At 37.5% G+C, this 23,660-nt stretch overlaps 1 protein-coding gene across 9 annotated transcripts in view; it reads left to right on the top strand.

The window, feature by feature from the left end:
- Positions 1-23,660, top strand: part of LOC136760341 (DNA-binding protein SATB1) — a 55,444-nt gene that overhangs the window by 9,543 nt on the left and 22,241 nt on the right. For 2 of the 9 annotated variants that reach the window (XM_066715697.1, XM_066715694.1), the window contains exons 2-8: positions 9,054-9,292; positions 11,068-11,244; positions 11,848-11,974; positions 12,740-12,863; positions 16,571-16,682; positions 17,371-17,448; positions 20,089-20,540. In XM_066715697.1, coding sequence (XP_066571794.1) covers positions 9,079-9,292; positions 11,068-11,244; positions 11,848-11,974; positions 12,740-12,863; positions 16,571-16,682; positions 17,371-17,448; positions 20,089-20,540 — 1,284 coding nt within the window. In that variant the 5' untranslated portion in view covers positions 9,054-9,078. Of the gene's footprint in view, positions 1-5,481; positions 6,527-9,053; positions 9,293-11,067; positions 11,245-11,847; positions 11,975-12,739; positions 12,864-16,570; positions 16,683-17,370; positions 17,449-20,088; positions 20,541-23,660 lie in introns of those variants that run through there. The other 7 variants (XM_066715701.1, XM_066715695.1, XM_066715700.1 and 4 more) reach the window with 7 other exon arrangements.

The following is a 23,660-nucleotide window of genomic DNA, read 5'->3' as shown; positions in this document are numbered from 1 at the left end:
AGTGTAACATATATATCTTGTTTTTAACAGGGTTACAGGTTCATACTCTGCTGTTAGGTACAGTTTGAGTTATTTACTTCTTTAAGTAAATCTGATTGACTAAAGGAGACATTTTTTTAAAGCCATTTAAACACAAACACTATCAGCTCAATTGCTTGAAAGAAATACAATGGTTGTTATTGCTGATTGTACCATCAGCACTATATGAAAAAATACAGAATGTCCCAGCTAATTATTTAAAGTGTGTTTGCTTTTGTTGCTGTTGATGGTTGTTTTTTAAATGTTTTCTCGTGATTTATTAGGATAATAACAGTATAAATAACTTACTGGTGTAAATGGGCTAATTCATTTTAATTTTCAATATTTTTAAAAGAAAATAAAACACAATTCAAGTGTTATTTACTTTTGTACTTTATTGGTAAGAACATTTCCAAAATGCTTTAGTGGTTACACACACACCCAAAAACAATAATCAAGGAGCAAGTCATCTGCTTTTTAAAAGCTGTGCTTACATTTCTCCTATGTAGAGGAGTTATTTACAACATACAAGGAAACATTTTAATATATTTATGTATCTTGGAGTATGATTTAGGTCTTTAGTAGCAATATAGGCCTGTGACAGCTTTTGCCATCTAGTGGCTTATGTTCTTGTAAAGAAATGGAGGTCAGGTAGAGAAAGCCATTTATTAAAATGCAGAAAAGTACTCCACCATAACAGGAAATAATACACAACACTAAAGACTGTGTGAGCCTCCCTTTGAAAGGAGCAGATTGGCTGCCTTCTTATTTCTTTGATCATCTCAAATGTCTTTCCGGTCAAATTCCATCCGTTGCTGTTACGAGTATTACACCTTTTGAAGTCAACTTTTTTTTTTTCAGAAACCGAAAGATCGTGCAAGATAAATACAGAAAGCGCCTTCGTTTTTGTTTTGTTTTTCCAGTTTTTTGCACGTATTGTTTCTTGACATTGTTGACATTTTCTGGTGTCCTGCACTCCACCTTACAATTACTGTTATCACAATCCCTTTCAAGATGTTCAGAAAGCTGTGAACATTGAGTAGCTGAGATATATGTACAAAAAAACCAGACATACTGTATACCACACCTTACTTTGACTTTTGTCTTGATTTTGTGAAACACGGTGTGATTAATAACACACCACATTGTGTTTCAAATGTAAAAATCGGTGTCTCATTGTCATTTTAGCCCTGAGAAACATTAATACACAACTTACTAATATTCTTGTTTGGAACTAAGGCGACATTGATGGTTCTACCCCATGCTGTTTGTATTCACAAACTGTTTAAATGCATGGAAACAATTGGTAATAGCAATCCAAATAATCTTGTTAATGCACATTACAATTGTGAATGGCAAAGAAAGCGACATTGTAAGAACTCTTTATAACACCTACATAGATACGCATTCTACAAATATCAGCGTATTGTCCGGGATTATGAAATATTCATTTTAATATAAGGAGGCATTGTAGTCTTCAGCTATGTGATACCTAATACATTTCAGATAATGATGCAAGACGCTGTGTTGTGTGTGTTTGACTACCAAAGAAATACGTCTGTGACAGACCGCGCAATAGAAATTGTGATTTAATGACAGTTTCCCATATTTGTGTTATTGTTATTATAAATGTCCTAGTAATACCTTTTAGGTCAGAGTAACCCTTTTTAATAAATTCTAAATTAAAAAAAACATCTATCAAAATGTATCTCCTTGTCTAAATCCACTTCACCCACAATTGGCAACCTTTAGAAAGTTTAATTTCAATTCATAATTATTAGTCCTCAATGTGGAGAAAAAACCCCAAAAAACATTATGTCCACATGTCTAATCACATAAAGATCTTGTAGTCAGAGACCAGGCCTAAGTAAACAGATGCTCAGGTTTAAAACAAACACCTGTTTTTTTGGGGAAGTGAACCATAGATATCACCAGCAAAGCATGTGTGGGGAAAATACTTTGTGGTGTACTTTTACATAGTGAAGAAATTATCTGATGTATTGTGCCCATTCCTGACACCAAGTATGTGCAAAAAATAGGTTTACTGGGATCGTGTCATAGGCATAGCTGTGCAGATGGGGTTTGTGTCCCATGTTTAAGCAGGCAGTGGCCCAGTTGTAATCTCTGTCTTGACCATCTTTGTGATGCATGTGTGGAGACTGGGACTGCATTTCCCATAAAAATACTGACCATTACCATTGAGAAACAGAAATCTGCCTTAGAGAATATTGATGCTTGGAAAAGTCCTCTCAGAAACCCATGCAGTTATTTAAATCTCATCCTACAGCAAAGGGAGTCCACAACTGTACCCTGGCCTGACCAGTCATTGGACAGTCTAGTCTATACACTTCAAGGGTTCAAGGGACTAGTTAGTTACATCGTGTTGCAGGAATAGACTGCAATGCAAATGACAGCACCGCAAAGCACTAAAACCATTCACACCATTTTGATATTTCTGTAAAAAGCAGGCACTCTTTACGCGTTTTGGTGTCTGTTAAGTTAGGTCTAGTCCCTGTACATCCAGTCACATAATATTGCAGTTTAAATTAATTTCTCTGCGGCACTATTATTATTATAATCTTTAATATATATATATATATATATATATATATATATATATATATGTACACATTGTATATATAAGAGATCTCTACAGTTTTGGATTGACTTCACTTGATGGAATGCAGACATAGAATGGAAAGTTGTCCATCCACTGTTACTCTTCATTTCAATTCCGATCAAGAACAGTCGAACAATGTGAGACGCCCGTAGCTCTCGCACCGATATCCTCTTGGAACTTGTCACATTTGTGAATAAGATACCCTTAGTGATACTCCCACTCACTGAAAGCTGCTCTTAACATCTAGGTATCTGCCTTCTGCGGGTCTGCATTGGAGCACTTCTTACCTCTTTGAGATTCCTAATCCACGGCTGTCATTTAGATGTACTGTAATTAAAAGATAGTATTTCCTTTGGCATTGTGTGTGGCAATTATTCTATCACCTGAATGTGGTTTATGTTCAGCTACATGAAGAATGCTGCCTATGTGTTTGTGGTATTATGGAAAAAACAGGTATGTTTGCTTTTGCAAAGGCAGATGGAATCCTAGATTTCTGCTTTACACTTCAAGCAGGACTCTTCAAAGTCATAAGTACACATCAGCATACGCCAACTACACCAGGCATTTCATTTCTTACCATATTTCTGTGGAACCCAGTTTTATTTTCTGGTTTTGAGGTTTATCGAGAGATACTATAAAGCAGAAATATATGTCTGTATGTTTGCATATCTATCTGTCTGCCTTATCTGTCTGTCTGTCTAATCTTCCTATCTAGTGCATACACATGTCTTCCAAAACAATTACTTTACAATAAATTCTCTTGACATGCCTTAGAGGATATCCCAAAAGAGAAAATATATGCATTAATTGTCAGGCTCGGCATTTCTTTACTGGCATTTTCATATGTATTGTATAGACTGAGAAAATTGTAAAGCTGGTGACGCCAAAATAACTGTATTATGTATTTTAACAAAAAGGTGCAAAGCCTGTTTTCATTAATTTGTTATCAAACAATTAAAGTGTGATCTAGTCTTTATTTTATTTAGATGTGTCCGTGCTGCTATTAACATAATTAACATAATGTGATATGCTTTTTTTTCTGTGTACTTTATATGTCATTTCTCCTAATTTAAACAAATGTTTGTCACTGAATTAATGTTAAAAACATTTTTCAACTGTGAGGAAAAAAAATCAACTGTGAGAAAAACATTACATAATTCTTATTTTCAATATATATATTTTTTTTTTCAAAAGCACCATTCTACACGATGGCAATTTTGAGTTTTCTTAGTATGATTTCTGCACATACACATTTAACTTTCACCTTTCATCTGTATCTACTTTTGAACTAATCAATACAGTGTAAAATCTTTAAAAATCAGATCTGTGATCAATCACGTATTGCGTCTGCGTATAACCTGTATTATTTCCCCTGTTTTTGATCTATTTCCTGTTTTGATGTTCCTGTTTGATGTTTTCAAGTGTTTTGTTTTTATGTTGATTATACGTTTAATTTTCTTAATATCTGTAGAGTTCTTCCATGTCTTGTCTGTAGTCCAAAAATATTTTCTGTCGTTTGTTGTTTTTTTGCTTCTGACAAGCTCTGTTTCTCATATTTTCCACCCTTTATCTCTGAATTTGTAAATGCTGTATGTTACTTATGTCTTTAATGTTTGAATCTGTGCTACAATTGATGTTCTAGGCACTTTGTTTATGCAAGCATATGTTTAATAACCCCACTATTGCAACATATTCTCCCTTCTCTATAATAAATAATTGTTTAGCCTTCCAGATTTAAAGAGGGCGTATGAGCACATTTGTATATCTTTTTTTTTTTTTCACTAGAGGAAGTGTAGCAACTCAGAAACCACAAGTAAGAATAAAATAAACACCTTGTACTACTGTATGTGTAGTATGAGCCAGTGATACAACCAAGTAACTGGCTACTGGAGACCTTAATGATTTAATCTACAGTTTCAGACAATACCATGTAGAGTTTCTGATTTGACTGAGATAGATGCTAATTCATGAATTGAAACAATTACTAGGTGTTGGTCAGGTTTCTTTTTTTCTTTTTTTCCTACCACCCCCACCCCCCACCCCAGCTGGTGTGTGTATGGGTTATGTGAGTGTCATTTGTGTTGTGGTCAGGCTCTGTTAGTTCTGAAATTTGATCTATTCAGTGCAGCTAATAATTTCCCTATCCCTGGCTCCTCCTGCACTCTTTCACCTGTGAATGCTGTATATTGCCTGTGTGCAGCATGTGTTATTAATTCAGATATTCAGTCTATTCTGCGATGCTAATAATCCCTTTGCTCCCAGTCCTTCCCCTGCTCTGTGCCATATGGCGGTTGCTTTTGTGCTGTATAAAATTCAATCATGTATTTGGACGTTTTAGAAATACTTTTCCCACCTCGTACACAGGAGTGCAAGTCCTATGTAGGCTATTTTTCCATGCTAAAGTTGTTTTATAATAAATCACCACGTACTACATTTTCTCCTGCACAATGATGCAATCCCGTTTGACACACAGCGCTTTTCTGGATTTTGAGAGCAGGGTTTTATATGTGCGGGTCTTTGCAGGGTATCTTTTATATCATGAGCCACCTTATCCGCTCTGTTTTATATTATAATAATCAGCTGTCCACCAGTACCAGTCCAGAGATGCGACTGACGTGCAGCACACACAACTAGAATCTAGTTCTCATCTATAGTTGGGTTGTATTTTGCAGAAAACCTTTCTTCCCAGTTCAATATTTGTGATCGGTGTCCCTTGCTTCGTATTGCATGTTCCCATACGTGTGTGTGTGTGTGTGTGCCAGTGTGTGTGTGTTATTCTGTAATAAATGCAGAGCCTCCTCACTCTAATCAAGCTGATTAAAAATTCCTGCGCGCACAGCCGGAAATCGCACCCTCCTCTCTGTTTTCTTTCCACTTTTTACTTTATTTTTCGGCTCTTTTTCTCTCGCCAGGACATCGGATGTCACCGGGGACTGTTTTGCGGGGTTGTGCTCGCTCTTGCAAACCCGAGCATTTCGGCGTTATTTTTCTACTGAAATGAGGAGAAAGAGGAGAGAGAGGCAGTAGCAGCACCAGCAAGGGGAGTGATGAGTCAATACAACTAATAATTTAATGGGGACACAGAGAGAGGGAGAGAGAGAGAGAGAAAGAGAGAGAAAGAGAAAGAGAAGCTCCGTCCGGGCACACGAAACGACCAGAAAACATCACAACGCAGGGATCTGTCATTCATTTGTAGCCCGTCTGAATCGGTCCGGTCGATTGGATACTAAAACGCACTTTTCTACCTGTTTTCTGTTTTGCAAATCGTACATCGGCTTTTAAATGAGAAGACAGGTCATGTTCGCCTTGTTTTCTCCTGGACAGTAGAGGCACAACTAACGCACTGTGTTGGGAGACCTTTTTTTTTTTTTTTTTTTTTTGCAAATCTCACAATTTCCACCCGCTTTCTAGAAAGCCAATTAAGTATTTGTTTACCGCCGGTGCTAATTGCGCTGCACGCTTCGTATTTTGCAGCTGGATACTTTAGTGTGGCAACTCCGCAGCAGCACCCTGTGCACTTGTAACGTATTTTACTTTTCCAGGCATGCATTTCAGGTGTACCTATGTCTAGCTAATGTGACGGGAATTAATCTTAATCCTACCGGTAATCAGACGTGTGCAATATTTGACGAGGTCCCTGTCTGTGATCATTGCTTCTCCATGTTATCGCTTTTTAGCCAAGTTCTCAATTGTAAACATTTCGTCTGCTGTTGTCGGAGAATCGCCTTTTTGTGCCCTTCAGGGAGAGGGTGTCTATTCCGTGTGCAGAAGAGTCTTGATGTCTGTTGTCACACAGACCTAGAAAGCATCAAACTTTCCTTTGAAAGAACTTGAGAGAGAAGGCGCTATTCACCCAGCCGGCTTTATATGCTTTCAAGTTTGGAAGTGGTGAGTTTCAGGTTGGTTTTGCTCATTTGACTTAGTTCAGGCAGCACTGTTTCTGTTTCTAGATAGTACTCTGGCTTCTTTGTCTTTTTAAAAGGTCATCTTCAAATCCTGACCTGGACCTTCACCAAATCCGGATTCTGGACTGCAGTTTGTGTTGTACAGTATTTGAAATTATGTAGCACTGGATGCAGAAAAGGACAAGTTTTATTTGTTAGTAATGAAAATAATATCGAATACTGTAATTTGTTATGCACCCATAAAATATTAATTTCAAAATGTATGTATTGAATGCTATGCATGTCCTGCTGTAATGTATATTTGGTTTGTTGTTTTTCTTTTACTCTGATTTTCTTTGGCATTCATAAAATTACTGTATTCAAAAAAAGTGATCATTTGTACAGTGTTTGCTATATGCAGTGGTTGTATCAGTGCAATACTTTAGAAATGTACAACTTAATAGCATGCATGTTATTTAAGTGGAGGATAATTTGCAAAGCAGGAAATTTAGATAACCACTTGAATAGCGCAAATAAAAGAAGCCTCCAGTCGTCTTAAAATTAGAGTGCCTTTTCAATTCAACCTGCTCTATGGAGGACCTTAGACGTTCAAGATCTCACAGTGTTATTCATTCATTTTTAATATGCTGATTAAGAAAAGTGTAAAGGTCTAGATCACAGGATTGCTGCTTAAATGCAGCGATGAACCAGGAATAGTGATTTTCTGTTCACTGGACCTCGGGGTAGCTTTCCTCCCTGCAGAGTTTATTCTACTCCTGTAACCTCCAGTATTAGTTGCCAGCTGTTCTGTGTAATGCTGTGTTGTACCTTTTTGACTTTGAAAAATACATTTTATAAGAGAGCAAATGGGCTTCTTTCTTTTATTTCCTTTTCCTTTTAACTCTGCCCCAGTTTTTTTTTTCCTCTCCCCTCTGTTAGGCTTCAGTAGATGTGTATTATGAAACATTGCTGTAAATGCATTGCAATGAAGTGTATGGAAATCCAAGCTTTAAATAAGATTTTTTTTTTTTCCTCAAACCCTTTCACCACAGAGAAGTTACAATGTTTGTGGTGAAGTGAGAGTTGAATTGGCGCTGTCATGTTAAGTTCTTGCATTCTACTTGCTATATCAGCTTTCAGAAGTGACATATCTAGTACTAATTTTATTTATCCATCTGTCCACACACACATATGTGTGTGTGTGTGTGTGTATATATATATATATATATATATATATAATGTAAACCTTGTAGGTTTTTTTTTTTTTTTTTTAAGTATGTGGACTGTTTAATGCAGTAATCATTGAACTGGAATCTTTTGCAAATGAATGCTTTTGCATAAAACTGGCTTGTTTTCTTCCCACAAGGGAATACGTAGTGGGACAAGCATACATAATATATAATCTTTAAAAAATGAATTTGTGGTGATGGCATGAAAACTACATACAGCGAATACCAGGACAAAAAATGCCCAGATTTTATTAATGTATAAAATGGGAATTAAATGCACAGTTATCTGATTCTGATCTAAGCTTCTTAAATTCTGATCGTGCTTTAATAGGTGTTAACATATTTACCAAAGCACTTTCACCCTTTAAAAGTAGGAGGGGGAAAAGGAAAGTTAAAAACAAAACAAAAAACATTTATTTATCTTTTTAGCTTGATTATAACCTTCACCCTTCACTTGAGCTAAAGATGCCGCTATAAGTCTATGGAGTGAGTCTATTTAGGAATGCTGAATATAAAATTACACGCATCAGTGTTCAGTCATTTTAAATTCATTACATTATTCAAAAACAAAATACAAAATAAACTGCAAATTGGGGTATTTTTCTTTTAAGACAAGATTCCTTTGCATTTATATTTACTATGTATTTCCCTTCGCAATGATATGATGATTTTATAAATATGACTTCCCATACAGTCTTTACGAAAGGCCTCATCAAAGGTCACTTGAAAGGGTCTGTTTGTACCAATCTTCATCCTATTAAAGTTCTTACAGAGGACTTTGCTGTAGTTACATTAATAATGCGCCACTTATACATGATATTTGAAAAAAATAAAAGAGTTGAAGGCCCTCGTTGAGGTTGAAATGTTTAGTTTTTTGTTTTCTGTCCAATTAAATATCAATATTTACAATAAGTCTAATCAAATTGTTACAGTACAAAGGATTTTCCTCTGGCATTTGGAAAAGGTTTGTGCTTAAGTGGTCTTGTTTTTACTGACCATTGTATTTATTTGCAAGCATGCACTTCTAATGTAAATGAGATGCTGTCTCTATAGTATGTGTAGACATTACTGGGCTTTGACAATGATTATTTGTATATATATTTTTTTTTGTATTTTTTTTTACAGTTTTGTTTTTCTCAACAATCTGATATGACCTTTTGTTTGTGTGTAGAAGGGGCGGTGTAGTCATTGTTATTTTTCAGAGTTTAAATTGGGAGTTCCTCGAAACATGACCATCAGTGTCTGTGAGTTTGAGGGCTTGTGTTTCTGTTCATTGCATAATCGAATCCTGTCCCTTCACAGGTGACTTTGAAAGGTGGTGCTGAAGATGATGGATCATCTCAGCGATTCCTGCCATGGGAAGGAGAACTGTGAGATGCCCAACAGTATTGGAGATCCCAAGGGACCTCCAGCCAAGATCGCTCGCTTGGAGCAGAATGGGAGTCCACTAGGAAGGAGCCGTTTGGGGAGCACAGGGACAAAACTCGCTGGAGTGTCTCTGAAACCTACTGGGCACTTAATGAAAACGTGTCATAAGAGAGGTAACTTCCCAAGTTCATAACTCTTGAGCTTCAGGTCAATTGCTGATTTGTAAATCCGGGGATATAAAACTCATTCTTCTCTGACCGTATGCGATGCGGTTGCAGAAATTCCACCATGAAAGACATAAGATCTGCTCAGATGTCATTTAGTTTGTTGTTGTTTTTTTGTTGCGTTTTGTATTCGTGTTTAATGACCAGCAGTTCGCTCGTCCTTTTTTGATGATGATGATGACTTGGTAGAAACATTTTCAGGTAGACATACATTGGAATCCCAAGTATAGGGTTCAGTCTTTCCGTAAGGACATTCCTATTTTGAATTCCTCAGTTTTAAACTGTTTTAATCCTGAAGGCGCAGGGCTGTTGCTTTGTTACAGTAGGTTTTAATATATGTAACTTTGAATGATTTTTTCCGAGCTGAACATGACTTTTCTCTAAAGAGCTGTTGTTTTTTGTGACTGCTATAACTGTTTATTGAACACCAGCTGAGATTTTTTTTCTTTTTTTTTTTTTGCTTCTTCCTTGTTAAGAAACCTCTGCTCTGATGTCTGGTTCTTAGCGCTGTTTTTAAATGTAACCTTTAAGAAATCGTGAACATTAGGAAGCATTTGTTGGGAGGCAGCAGAATTTATTGTTCGCTGAATAACATTTACCATAGTCATTTTTTTTCCCTGTGTTCCCTGAAAACAAAGCATATATTGATCCTGAAATGAACCTACACAGCAGTCCTTATTGTTAGATCTTTATCTATTAAAAATGGAAAAGCGGCACTTCAGCAAATTCTTTGGCCTCTGCTCATGATTACCCTATTTATTGATTGTTTGCCAGGAATGTATGCATCTTAAGAAAGCCAGGGTAGGAGCATTAAAAATATAATTTACTATGGCTTCTCAAACAGAGTGCATTAATATTATGCCACGAATCACAGGGGCAATATAAAAAAGACTCTGACGCCTGCAAAGTTATAAGTTCCATAAATTCCTGAATAGAGGATTTCAGCTGTCTGGTATTATGTGATATTTGCACAGCAAACTCTAATGCCAGGACAGTTTTAGACAAGGATTCTACAGACTTGACTACTTCTTATGGTAGCATGCTGTTTACACAGACTCATAAACCTTATGCGAAAGCTTTAACACTGCCTTTAGGTTTAAATCATACTGTATTTTTAGCTCTTAATGGTCAGCAGCGTTGCCTGCTTTTATACTGCTTCACTGCTGTGCAAGGGAGAGGGTTATATGGCGTGTTGGGCAAGGGTGAAAAGCCAGCTGGGATAGAGTCTGTGTAAGGTTATCCCCTTTCGTGGGTACAAGCTGGTGACAGGCTGTCAGAGAATCGGTGGTGATACATAGTCGGATGTAATATGTACACCTTTGCGGTTTAACCTTTTAAATTCAACGCCAAGCCCAGAAGGGAAACTGGTTTGATTATCTCCGAGTTTTGTTAGTGTTTTATTTGATCGGTCTTTAATAGGTTAAAGATGTACCTGTTTTGGGAGGTAGATGTTTTCTGTATAAACATTGGCAGCACAAGCGGAAGTGATTCAAAGATGTTTTTTTTTTCTCTGCTGGAAAAAATCCTTTTTAGATAACCATATACAAAGTTCTACATTTATTCTCTTAATTTAACTCTGAACTCAAGCATCTAGACCAATCTGAATTGTCTGTATTGTTTGCCATGCTTATTTTGTGATCTCCGAAAAGTGTTTTTAAAGACAAGGACAAATTATACATCTGTGCTGTTCCTGCTTGCGCTGAGTATTGTCTTTTTCTTCATAGGGAACATGCTTCCAGTGTTTTGTGTGGTTGAGCATTATGAAAGTCCCATTGAATTCGATAGCAAAGAGGAGCATGCAGAGTTTGTGTTGGTGAGAAAGGACATGCTCTTCAACCAACTAATTGAAATGGCTCTGCTTTCCCTCGGATATTCCCACAGTTCTGCAGCTCAGGCAAAAGGTAGGCATTAATTACAATTTATAATAATTACAGGTTGCTGTGGGTGTTTATTGAAAATCTACTTTACTGCACAAATATATAGCAAGGTGACATCTAATTAAAAGAAGGAACCACATTTAAACCGAGGTGTATCCATGTTGCTCCACAGTGAACCCTGAACAGATTTTCAGTTTTCTTGCTTCTAATAATACATTTTCCAGGTGGGACTGAAGGGGGGCTGGCTTTGATGAGTTTATGGTAATTATACTCCGGTAACACTAGCTATTTTAAGGAGTTTAACTGTTCTGCTTCTGCAATCTCATTTTTTATTGTTCCTTTGTCATTTTGCACCACAGATATTTATAATAGCCTCTACTTAATTTTCACATCTCTCGTTGTGTGTGTGTATACATTGCAATGCATTCAGATATTGTTGTATTTGTTGAAATTAAGGAGAATGTATGGATGCATCTGTATCTAAATATTTACATAGTTGGATACAAAGTGTCTCTTTACAATGTTTTCAGGTGTTTCGTCCCCCTCACATGATGGGGTTTCGTTTTTTTGTTAGTTAAAGCATATGGGTATAACTGAATTGTGTGTCGCTCTCGTTGGCTGTGACAGGCCTAATCCAGGTTGGAAAGTGGAATCCAGTCCCCCTCTCCTATGTGACAGACGCACCGGACGCCACAGTGGCTGACATGCTGCAGGATGTGTATCATGTGGTCACGCTGAAAATTCAGTTACACAGGTTAGTCAAGTCACCAGTCGAGAAGCATGAATGGCTGTCGAGCGGGGCTTCGGCTCGGTGCACGCACACAGTCTCCGCACCACTTTAAGGTGCTCCAGAAACGTTTCCTCTTGAGTTTTCACAGCTTGCAAAATGTGTTTGTGATAGAATCTGTTGTATTAGTCTTTCGATAAGCGTGTGTGTGTGTGTGTTGAGAATATTTTAGAGAGCAGGAGCAACGTCCATTGCGGACAACAAAAGCATGCACACACTTCGCTTTCGTTGTCTCTTCGGAGACGGATCAGTGCGGGCACGGAGCAAATCCGTGGTTTGCGAGAATCGTTTTTGGTTGCATCCATAAAAAATATTTTGCTGCCCGAATTACTTAGAACAATGACAATAACAAGCTTCCTAATTCTGCTACGAGTCACTATGAAGCAGGATGTCAAATGCAGATAGGATTGTAAAAATAAAATGGTATTTTTTAAGTCAAAATCTGAATCTAGGCAGTAACACCTTAAATTGTTTCACCAAGCACATCAGAGCAGGAAGGTAGAAGTAACATGAAATAATAGTCGCCACATGCAGCTGATGTATAATTCATGCATCAATACAGCAGATGTGTTGTATAAAGTAATTAACTAATCAGAACAATCAGGAGACTGAGAGCAATCTCCAGATGCATCTGCTTGATGCGCCAAATGAAATCTGTCTGTCTTAAAGGAATGCTTGCAGCAGGATGCAGCCTTGTATTAATCCTCTCTTTAATCTATCCCCTCCACGCAGTTGCCCTAAACTGGAAGACTTGCCTCCTGAACAGTGGACACATTCCACAGTAAGAAATGCCCTCAAGGAGTTACTGAAAGACATGAACCAGAGCTCATTGGCTAAAGAATGTCCCCTGTCACAGGTGCTGAAGCTTTAAACAAACAAAATACAGTAACAGCAACTGCAGTGTCCCTTTTCAAATGCCAAATGCCTGATAGAGTATAAAGCACTTTTCTGTACTGTAGAAAAGCACATTACCATTACAGTTAGGTGTAAATTACTGAGTATACTAGCTTGTGAAATAGATATGATTTTTTTAGGCGATTGTATGTTTAAAATGTACACTAGCATTAACATTTTAAAAAGGGTGAAGTATTTAGAACTTATTTTAAGATTAGATTAAGAATAAAACGATATTTATATACAATTTAACCTCCTATATTTATCATGTCAAACTCAATAACTACATAATACAAAAAAAATATTTGGTATTGTTGTATTAAATATACATTTATAACGTGGAACCTTTTTTTCCTTTCATTGAAGGAGAACAGCATATTTATTGCATCTAGCATAGGAGCAATCTACAGTGGAAATACATTTATGTTCATATTTCCTGTATAGAATTGCCTTCCCAGAACAACAATAATAATTTATGCTTCAGGCAACTGTGAGTTTGAAAAGAATATAGAATCACAATGTTGTAAATAGTCCCTTAGTGTCATTAAGCCAGAAATGAGGTCCAACCTTGGCAGATCTATATAATGTGGTGTGTTTAATGTTTGCATGTCAAGAATTCCCTTAAGTAGATTTGACTGCCTTTCAGAGTTCACACCCTGGTGGATGCAAATATACAATCTCACACTACTGGCCAAACCAGTAACTGAAAATGATTCTGATAATGTCAGAATTAAATGCATTTAACAGCAGGTGAGCTGTTTTTATTCTTTGTGGGTGACTAGAAAGGATTAAAAAGACCATGTTTGGCTTGCAAGGAATGATTGACAACTTTTATAGGATTAACGTTTCCCTGACATTCAGAACAGGAATCCTCAGAAGAAAGGTTAACAAACTGAAATTCATTGACGGAATTACCCTGTATTTGATCAAATCTTAAAAGTAAATCTTAGGTACTGCTTTTTTACTGTAGTCATATTATACATTGTGTTTTTTTTGTTTTTTTCTTCTTCAGTGCTTAAGTAGTCCTGGAATTGCAGTGCTGCTTATATGGGAATAAACTACCTATGACATTCACTTTATTTGTTCAGGAAAGGCTTGGAAATTGAAAGCAAATATATGTCGAGCAGTAATACTGTGAATGTATTATTATTTTTTAATTTTTTTCTTGTATCTCTTTAGCGTCTAAGGGACGTTTTAAAGTCAGATTCAGTTTTTACAATGCCTGTCTTGTAGTTAAATTTGCTCACTCACTCATCAACGCTCTTTCAAGAGATATATTTTGCAGCGATCAAGCTTAACCCCTGTCCTCTTTGAAACTACAGCAACAAAAGAATTCCCCACCCACCCCTTGCCCCTGAAAGAGCAGCTGTTTAGTTGCATAGCAGCAAATAGCCATCAAAAGCCATCTTTGTGGGCTGCTTTCTAGAGCTGTCAGAATCTGAAGTAATGGATTTTCCTTTTTTTTTTTTTTTTTGCCCCCACCAGTGTCAAAAGAGGCTGTGATTAAGATGTTTTAAGGGTGGGGGGGGGGGGGTTACCAATTTTCCAGTACAATAGGAATTAAACGTTAGGTTTATTTCGAAACTGAATGGAGAGTTTAGAGGAGGAGAGTCGTGTTTGTAGATCTGCTAGTCTTTGCTTCTCCCATGACGGAAAGTAAAATTAGATTGTTTCGTCTGATAATGCTTTCTGTGACTTCCTGGGCATTCTGATCAGGTTGTTGATAATGATGATTTAAAGGGGCCATGTGCGATCTTGTACCTGTTGAGAACTGCTAACGTAATGGTAACCCTTTTTATTTATTTGTTTGTTTGTTTGTTTATGTATGGGTTGATGATGATGTTGCTGCAATGACACCAAGCCGATCTCGGGAGGCAGTTTTGATGCATTGCAAGAGATCCATGATTAATGAATTACATTTATTAAAACATCTGTGTCAAGACACTGGTATTCTGGAGTCTTCAGCAGACCTGCTGAGAGTCATTACATCAATATTTTAACGATAATAATGATAATGATGAATGCAGATTTGTTCCACAGCACAAAGAAAAATCTTTAAAGCTATTTTATTACAATAAAGAAATTTGGTTATTGCCTCAGTAATCTCGGCAATAAATGCATGCAAAGGACTGACACTTTCCCCTTTGGTCTGGAAATGTTTAAAAGTGCACTGATATTCTAGGTCAAAATGACGTCTATCCTGCTTGATTTCATAGACACTGATAACAAATTCAGTAATTCTGAGCTAAGTGTATTTATTTTGTGTAGTTTGTGGATGAGGTTGTATGCTTGGGTCACATGGGAACCAAGCATGTCCATTGCTGGCATTTGACTGTGGTGTTCAGTGAATTGGAATATGACTTTAATGTTGAATATCGAATATTTTCTCCTGACAAACTGGCGATGCCAAATAAATCTCGCTTTAACAACCGTACTACACTTTATGTATGGATTTTATTGATGGAATTTACATATTTGAAGCATACCAATGTTCCATTTAAGGAACAATGTAGTGTTGAGGCGAGTCAAGTTGACAATTGTGCAGGCATGTATTGTTTTTAGTCTGCCAATGTGTGGAAGAAAAATATTTTATTTATTTATTTCTAGGCGTTCTTAGAATCTCACTTGCTTCTTGCTGTTAAACAGGACACCCAATGTTGTGTGAACATATGTTTATTTACTTTTCAAGACCGATTGCTAAACGTAACAAAGGTATATTGTTTTTTTTTATTTTGTAGTATTTGTGGGGGAAAGAAGTCACCTGTGCTTTCTGTTCTTTGGTTAACAGTTATTGTGTGTGACTTTTATCAAAAGCTAGAGGGCTAATAACGCCCTAAAATATTCAGATTTTTTTAGAAATAGTAAAGATGGCATACCTGTAATTTGAAAACAGATGGTTTCGTCTTTTGAATATTTATAACAATCAAAACAATCTCTATGCTATTCACCCTCAGGCCTGTAAGGTGTTAGAAACTGCTTCAATTTAATAAAAAGAAATCTCTCTTGTTTGTGAAGAATGCATATAAAAAAAAAGTTGAATAAAATTTCAAGATACTTCCAACATGTCAGTTTTTTTCCCCCATATTTATTTATATTCATATACATAAAACTAAGCTCTGATAATTCTGCAGGTAGTATGGACCATGTTATTGGGAATAGCTGAAGTGCTTTTGTTGGGTAATGTTTTTTTTTTACAACAGGATGTAGCAGATTGTACTGTGGACTTTATAGCAAGGTGGAAAATCAAAGTTTCTCAGTTTTTAATGGATGTTTCCACAGGCCAAACACAAATAGGGAAACTGATTTGTTAAATTAACAAAATTTAAGCTAGATCTATCCAGGCCTATGTTTGGTAGCTGTACTGTTACATAACACTTAGTTTACCTAACCCTACTGAAAATTTCTTTATACTCTCTCAGACTTGGTGGCATTTGCTGTAAAGGGATATTTTTTTTTTAGAGAAAACAAAAAAGAAAAGAAAAAAAGACGCCAGACAGGCACATGGCTCTTAAACTGAAATATTTGTGTTAGCAGTTTCTAAACCAAACAGATTTAATTTCTCTAATAGAAGTAGGGCGCATGTTAACGAAACCTTACAGTATTTCAATATATTACATTTCGGTGGAACCTGGCAGCCTTTTTGTACCAACGCTCTTTTCTTTATTGCAGAGTATGATTTCTTCCATTGTGAACAGCACTTACTATGCAAATGTCTCAGCAGCAAAATGTCAGGAATTCGGGCGGTGGTATAAACATTTCAAGAAGACAAAAGATATGATGGGTAAGCAAGAAAAATAATAAAAATGTTGTGCAAGTAATCATCCCATCATACCTTGAGTCGCCGAGTTTCTTTGTTTTTCTAGCCGTTGTAGTTCCATCTCCATGCAACGATCATCTTGTTGTCTTTGTTAAACCCTAATATTTGTTAACGAACTTGTATCCTCAAGATCTGCACGTCAACAATTTCATTAGTGTTCAATCTGCACAGAATCTGTTTTCTTTTTTTTGGTCTTTTTTTCCCCCATGTCTTCACTCCCATTTAAGGTATCATTCCCAGAAGGACTGAGAGTGTGTTACACTCCTTTTCACAGCCATATACAACCTTACCCCTCCCAGCCCCTTTTCAAATGACAATATTTTTTGGTTAAGCTCAACATAGTGACTTGTAGGAGATTTTATATAAGTGTAGCTGATGTCGTTTTTTTTGTCCCCCCAGAGTTTGCAACACACTGGTTCCTGTTTCTTCATGTTAAAGAAAGAAAGGAAAAAATACAAATTGGTTACAGAGAAGAATATAATGTGCTTCATCTCTCTACTAACAGCAGTCAGGCATCAAATATATGGACTTCCTTCGCATTGCCAGATTGTGTGTGTCTTGGGACTGTTAAGTGGCATGTAGTATTTTATATGATGAGCAGCCTTAATGATTTCTTTTCCCCCCGTATTTTTGTACGTGTGTATTTGCACAGTAGCTTGCCAGCCCTCCCAGCTGGAGGGATACCTCGGATCATGCATTCTCCACGACAGTCCGAGAGCCACAGCAGTAGGTATGTGAGACGGGAGGATCCCAGAAACTATAAAGCCGGCAGTCCTACTTGCCTATGGCCTTGACCTGCCCCAGCTTTTTTTCTTCAAAACTGCTGTTTGTAAACGTTGTAAAGCCCTTTCATTGTTACAAGTATAGACTACCTACGGACCGCAGACTCGGACCCAGAATTGTTACTAGGTCATTTGGTTCCTTCCTGTGTGGTGTCCCATCTATTGAAGCATCTATTTTCGCCACGTTTTAAACCCTCACCAGAAGAACATGATTACTTTCAAATTCGGCGTACTAAATTTGTTACGGTAAAATTCCGTGGTAGTTTTTTCCATCAGCGTTGACATTCTGTAGAGGGTGTTACCTTGTTCAAGTTTGGACTGCATCTAAAGTCTTTTAGAGCAGGTTTACAGATGTTTAAGCTAAAGGGGACTTGCCGAAGGGAAGGATTTTGATCTTTAAGGAAAGTAGTCATCTGAGGGGCGTACTAATCGGGTCGAAAAATCCTGGCCCTTTATATAATTTTATTATTTTTGGATGAACAAGATCAGAGGCAGCTCTCTGATAACAAGACCAGTGGCTACTTGTGACATCATGTGAGCCGTAAAGAGCAGTGGCTTTTCTGCACAGCTATTGCAAAGAGAAAAGGGACTCCCTGCTGCTATAAGCATTGGCAGCTATGCTCCTTAATGGGATGAATAAAGTATTGTAGGCTTTTTTTTTTTTCTCTCTCCTCCTCACCGTTCGTAACAACCCCCTCCCATTATTATTGCACTGTACAGCCTAGGCCCTTTGTACGAAATTAGGAGCAAGGACTTCTCGGCAGGTTTTCCAGCCCTTTCATTTTTTGGTCGCCTTTTAAAACCGCATGAAGAAGGTCTGCCTTCAAGCTGTTCAGAGATCTGTGAAGACAAACCACAATGTCAATGTTTGTGTGCGAGGGAAAGATAATCTGAATGATGTGCTAGTTTTGAATGCATTGTTTCGCCCCCAAAGAATGAAGGCGCATTGACTGGTTGAGAATCTGTTTGTTCCTTATTTTTATTTTATCTTTTCCCCTCGTGTTTTTTTTTTTTTTTTTTTTTTTTTTTTTTCCTGGTTCGTGTTTTTTCCCACCCCAGGTGCTTGTACATCAGTAGGTTGTATAGTGAAGGATTTTCTGAGGTTCTCTATACTGGAACATTTCTCACCCAGACTTCTGTTTTGTGGATATCTTTATCATTGGACTCATTTAACCAGAATAGTTTTAGCTGTGATTCCTCGATGCAGAAAAAAATAGGATGCAGAATACCCACTTCCCTTCAGCCTCTCTTTATTGTATTTTGAGGAGAAGATCCTTTATCAATGGTAAACATATTGAGGGGAGTGTTTTTATACATATCGATCTGAGTGATTCCAGTCTCTCTCTTTTTATACAGATTAAAGTTCTCTGCATTTAGTTTTAATGTTTCATCTTGTAATGTAGATAATAGGAACAACAATTCAGTTCTTCAGATTGGTTCCCACTGTTTGGTTTATTGTCTTAACCTCCCGTTCAGTTTTTTTCTTACATTTTTTACACTCTGTTTCAGAAAATAACTGCACAACTAGAACAGTTTTTTGTTTTTATTATTGCTAATGGTAGTGTCTCACGTTAGGCTTAGCAGAAATGTCAAGTTTCTGCAAGTTGCCTAATGTATAGTTGGGATATTTAATTATATAAAACAGAGTAGCAGACATAACAATTAAATAAGAGTAAATTATGCATATTAACATATTATCAGGATTGAACTATGCATGTATGAGCTAAAATTGCAAAAAAGGGAGGGGAGAAAAAAAGGAATCTAGTCCCAGTTATATAAAGGGAAGATCAGGCGTTTGGCCACTCTGGTGTTAGTGATACTTGATTAACTTTCTACTACAACCTATATTTAGTTCATCCTGAATTTTGTATTTGCACAGTCACGTACCTTGATTTAAATGTAAGTGCATAAAGAACGATTCATGCTTATCAGCTATCCCATGGATGTATTTTAAGTAACACTGCAGCTTAAATTTTTCACTATCGTTATCTTGCCAAGCTATTCCTTTGCTCACATGATGCTATTATGGACATTTTAAACCAATTTCCATATCTGCCAAGTAATGTGTCATTGAGTCCATACAGTATGCACCATTATGTATAAGGAGAGTGTGCAGTTAAAATGTGCTCAGCTAAAGTATGCTGTTCGAGTGTGTTTGGGAGCATGCACATTTTAGAGGTTTTTAAGACCACATGCATTAATTTAAAATTAACCCTTATAAAACTAATGTTCCTGGTTTTGGTACAGGTTGGTGTCGGAGATTTTAGCTGGGAATGTTGAGCACATCCAATACTGTAGGAATTAAAGCGGCACAATGTATTTATGACAGCTTTAAACAGACCTTTGATGGCTCGTAGCTGTAGCATTATTGGAAACATCTGTTCTCTTTTTATTATAGACAATAGGATTTTTTTTTTGTAGCAGTGATGTTTTTTTATTTATTCTGTATTGTACTTTGTGTGTGTGCGTGTGTGTGCAGTTTTATATGTTTTCCTAACATCGCAGGAGAGCACACTTTTATTACCAGAAATATTATATGATCTACAGTTAACTTTTTCTTTTCTTTTTTCCTTCCCTCCTCTCCATAGCCGAAATGGAAAGCCTGTCGGACCTGTCTCCGCCGGGCGCTAACCATGTGAATTTTAGCCAGCAGCCCATTCCCGGCAACACCGCCGAACAGCCGCCTTCCCCGGTACAGCTTCCCCACGGAGGCCAACCCTCGGTCCGGGCCCAGCTGCCCAGCCTGCACCCTGGTCTCGTGTCCACTCCCATCAGCCCCCAGCTGGTCAACCAGCAGATCGTGATGGCCCAGATCTTGAACCAGCAGTATGCAGTGAACAGACTCTTAGCTCAGCAGTCCCTCAGCCAGCAGTACCTAAATCACCCGCCGGTCAACCGCTCTCTTAACAAGCCCCTGGAACAGCAGGTCTCATCCAACACAGAGGTGTCTTCTGAAATCTACCAGTGGGTGCGCGATGAGCTCAAGAGGGCCGGGATCTCCCAGGCAGTGTTCGCCCGTGTGGCTTTCAACAGGACTCAGGTAAGACTGCTTATTTTTTTTCCCCCACCTGCTCTCCTTATTTTCTGACTCTTATTCCCCATTGAGCTGTAACCACAACACACTTTTCCCCATCGTTGGCTAGCATTTGTTTGAATAGGGAATCGGTGGTATTGGATTTGCTCTTAGCTGTGCCTTAGATGGTGGAAGGGTTAGTGAAAAGTGGACTGACACACTGTCTTTGAATAAATTTTTTTACTTTTCCTGGAAAATAAATCCCTTTGCCAACAGTAATTCCCCCCGCTGCCCCCACCACATCTCTTGATTTTGAATGACAGTGCTTTGTACCAGTGTGTGTCTGTGTATGATTCTTTAAAGAGTAATCTTTGAATCATACAAGCATTTCACTTTCTTCTTTAGACTGGATACTTGTAAAAAGTGTATTAAATACATTACATTTTAAAATGTACTTCTAAAAATTTTCTAAAATTTTAATTGTACAAATACAAAATTTATATTCGTGGCCCAGTTTCTCGATTTCAGATTCTGAACTTTTAAATATTCCAGTTCCAACATTCAGCAGTTGTTTTGTGTGTTTTTTTTAATGTTTGTGGAAATGTGTTATCAATATACAGTAGCAAATGCCATGTGAATGTCAGGGCAGTAATTCCCAATTCATGTTTTTCAAACCAGTTCGTCTTGCCTTAATCAGTGTCTACATCTCCTTTAGAGTACTGAATACATTTGTTTGCTTAGTCCTTTATTTTCCATCCCTGTTTGGATATATATTTTCATCAGATCAGGATTGTCCAAAGAGCCGCTGTGTGATTTAATTTCACAAGGGCTGTGATTTTTCTTTTTTGAGGACAGTTCTTGGCAGTGGATCTCCACTTAGTAGTGTCGTACTCCACCACACACAGGAAGTTGTTGTCTGAGAGTTCAAATCAGCACCACGGTGAAGAATCTGGCTACTTTAAGGTTTTTGGTGAAGGAATTTTCTCTGAAAATAGGAAGGTCTTGTCTTGAAGTATCGACACCAGTGATACAGCTCTTACAGCTCCGATCCAGCTCTCGGTGCTCAAACCGCCAGCTGTGGCTCAATTCTCCGCTGCTGCGGCCTAGCCTCTTGCAGTGCGCTGTGATTAGGAATTTGCATTTGAGAGAGCCCTTAAATGAAAAGGAGGTTGTATAAAATCGGGAAAACTGACAAATCATTTGTTTATTATACGCTCCAGTTTCCTTTCTCATTGCTGTATCCAGCTACAGTCTGTTGGTAACCACACTTAGTCTGCCCAAATGGGCTTTAAAAGGCCTTTGTGCAGTTTTAAAGTTGTCTTTATCTGTTGTCGGTCAATCGCTGATGGAAATGATACTTGGCTTTGCAGCATTTCACAAGGAAGGGGTTGCTCAGTTTGTAGCAGCTTTTCTGTGAATCTTTATCTGCATAGGTGATGTGGTGCTTAAAAATCATGATAGTGAAAATAAAGATAAAATAATGTATTGGAACCTGGACTAAAACTAGATTTCACTAGAATTCAAAGAGATTCTTAAGGAAATAGATTTAGCCTGCTCACTAACCTTTGCTCTTAAATAGCACATCTTGTCAATACTTTAGTCAGAGCAGCAGGGACCAGACTTGTTAGCACAACGGTTAAGGTGTAATTAATTGCCGCAGTGAATGTGCTACTGCTTTCCTCAGTGGAAATGCTAGGTTTCCTGTTTATTACGCTGCGTCTTTCTTGCTAGTTAATAATTGTGATATTTTATCAACTGTTCTCATCCACGTCTACTTCAGTGTAATCTCTAAACGAACCTAGTCATCTGTCGCTCCCTGTCCATGTAAAAGCAACATGCAACAATAGCTATAGAAAAAGTGTCATGCTCCGAGTCCCATACTGTTGTTTTAAATAAGCCTAGATTAATTTACCAGTTATGATGTTAGTAATACAATATTTCAATCTTGCATTGTGTTTTCAGAGCAAAGGTAGAATTCTTTAGGGTGTGGGACGAAAAAAGACAATGTGTGTTATTAAAGTAAATTATTAGGAAGATTTATCTGGAATTCCTTTAAAAGACTGACTGCCATGACAACTCTGTTTGCCGTCAGGTGAGACAGAAAAATGTCTCTGCTCTAATGCATCTGGCAAGCAGCCAGGCGGTTGGGCGGAGCCTGGTCACGGACCACCACTAAAACATGTGATTTCAGTTTATGGCAAGAAAAAGATAATGTCTAAAGATGTTCTGCATATTTTTGGGAGGTTGCAGCAAACCACATTTCTTTTCAGGAGCTTTGAAGTTCTGTGAGGCTGATAAAATCTATTGGAATCGGTGATTACGTTCAAAGAGGAGACTAAGTGGAGACCAGACAGGCGATGTTTTTGTGCAAATTGGCAGACTCTTTAATTTATCTACAGTTTAAAGAATTCATAATGAGCTTTTCAAAGCTCTGATAATATTTATTGTGCATTTTTCTGCAGTGTTCTAATGAACAGTGCTTGTAATGACATGTAATCTGGTCTCGGAGAGAAAGTGTACTAGGATCCGTTTAAGAAATACAATAAAACCTAGTCTTTAATTCTGATTTCTTATTTATTCATATCTGTGTCAAGCTGTGTAAATGGCCAAATAGTTGAGATCAGGTAGGTTGTCAAACCTGCAGAATGGTTTGGTTTTCTGTCTGTTATTGTGCATACCATTACTGAACCAAACTAGAAATTATAGTCTTTTTTTTTTCAGGCCCTCAGGCCTCTCGGTGAAGTGGTTAACCAGTCCAAAGCGTGAACTGCAGACAGACATGTATGCCACGGAGTTTGGCGCGTGTTGTACATGTTCTGATTGTTGTCTTGAAGAGGTTTGAAGATGGATAAATAAGATGCATTTGATCAGAATCGTTTTTTCACTATACTAAAGGAAAAAGCAATCTTTTTCTAATATTAACTATTTCCTGCCGAAAGGGTTTTCTTAACGTTATCTGATAGCAGTTCATAATGACATTGAATCAGTGTCTAATTACAACGCAGCTTAGCAGCCAACTGAAGGCTCAGTCGAGAGCTCTTCACAGATTTGCAGCTGTGACCAGGGTGTGTGTAGTACATGTATGGAAGGTGTTTGTTTGACAGTACGAGTTTATTAAGGACAAAGTGTCAGATATCTTTTTTGTTT

The sequence above is a fragment of the Amia ocellicauda genome, chromosome 10 (assembly GCF_036373705.1).
Source record: "Amia ocellicauda isolate fAmiCal2 chromosome 10, fAmiCal2.hap1, whole genome shotgun sequence".
Lineage (NCBI taxonomy): Eukaryota > Metazoa > Chordata > Actinopteri > Amiiformes > Amiidae > Amia > Amia ocellicauda.
Note: the sequence above shows the minus strand (reverse complement) of the source record. Positions and strands in the feature narration are given on the sequence as shown.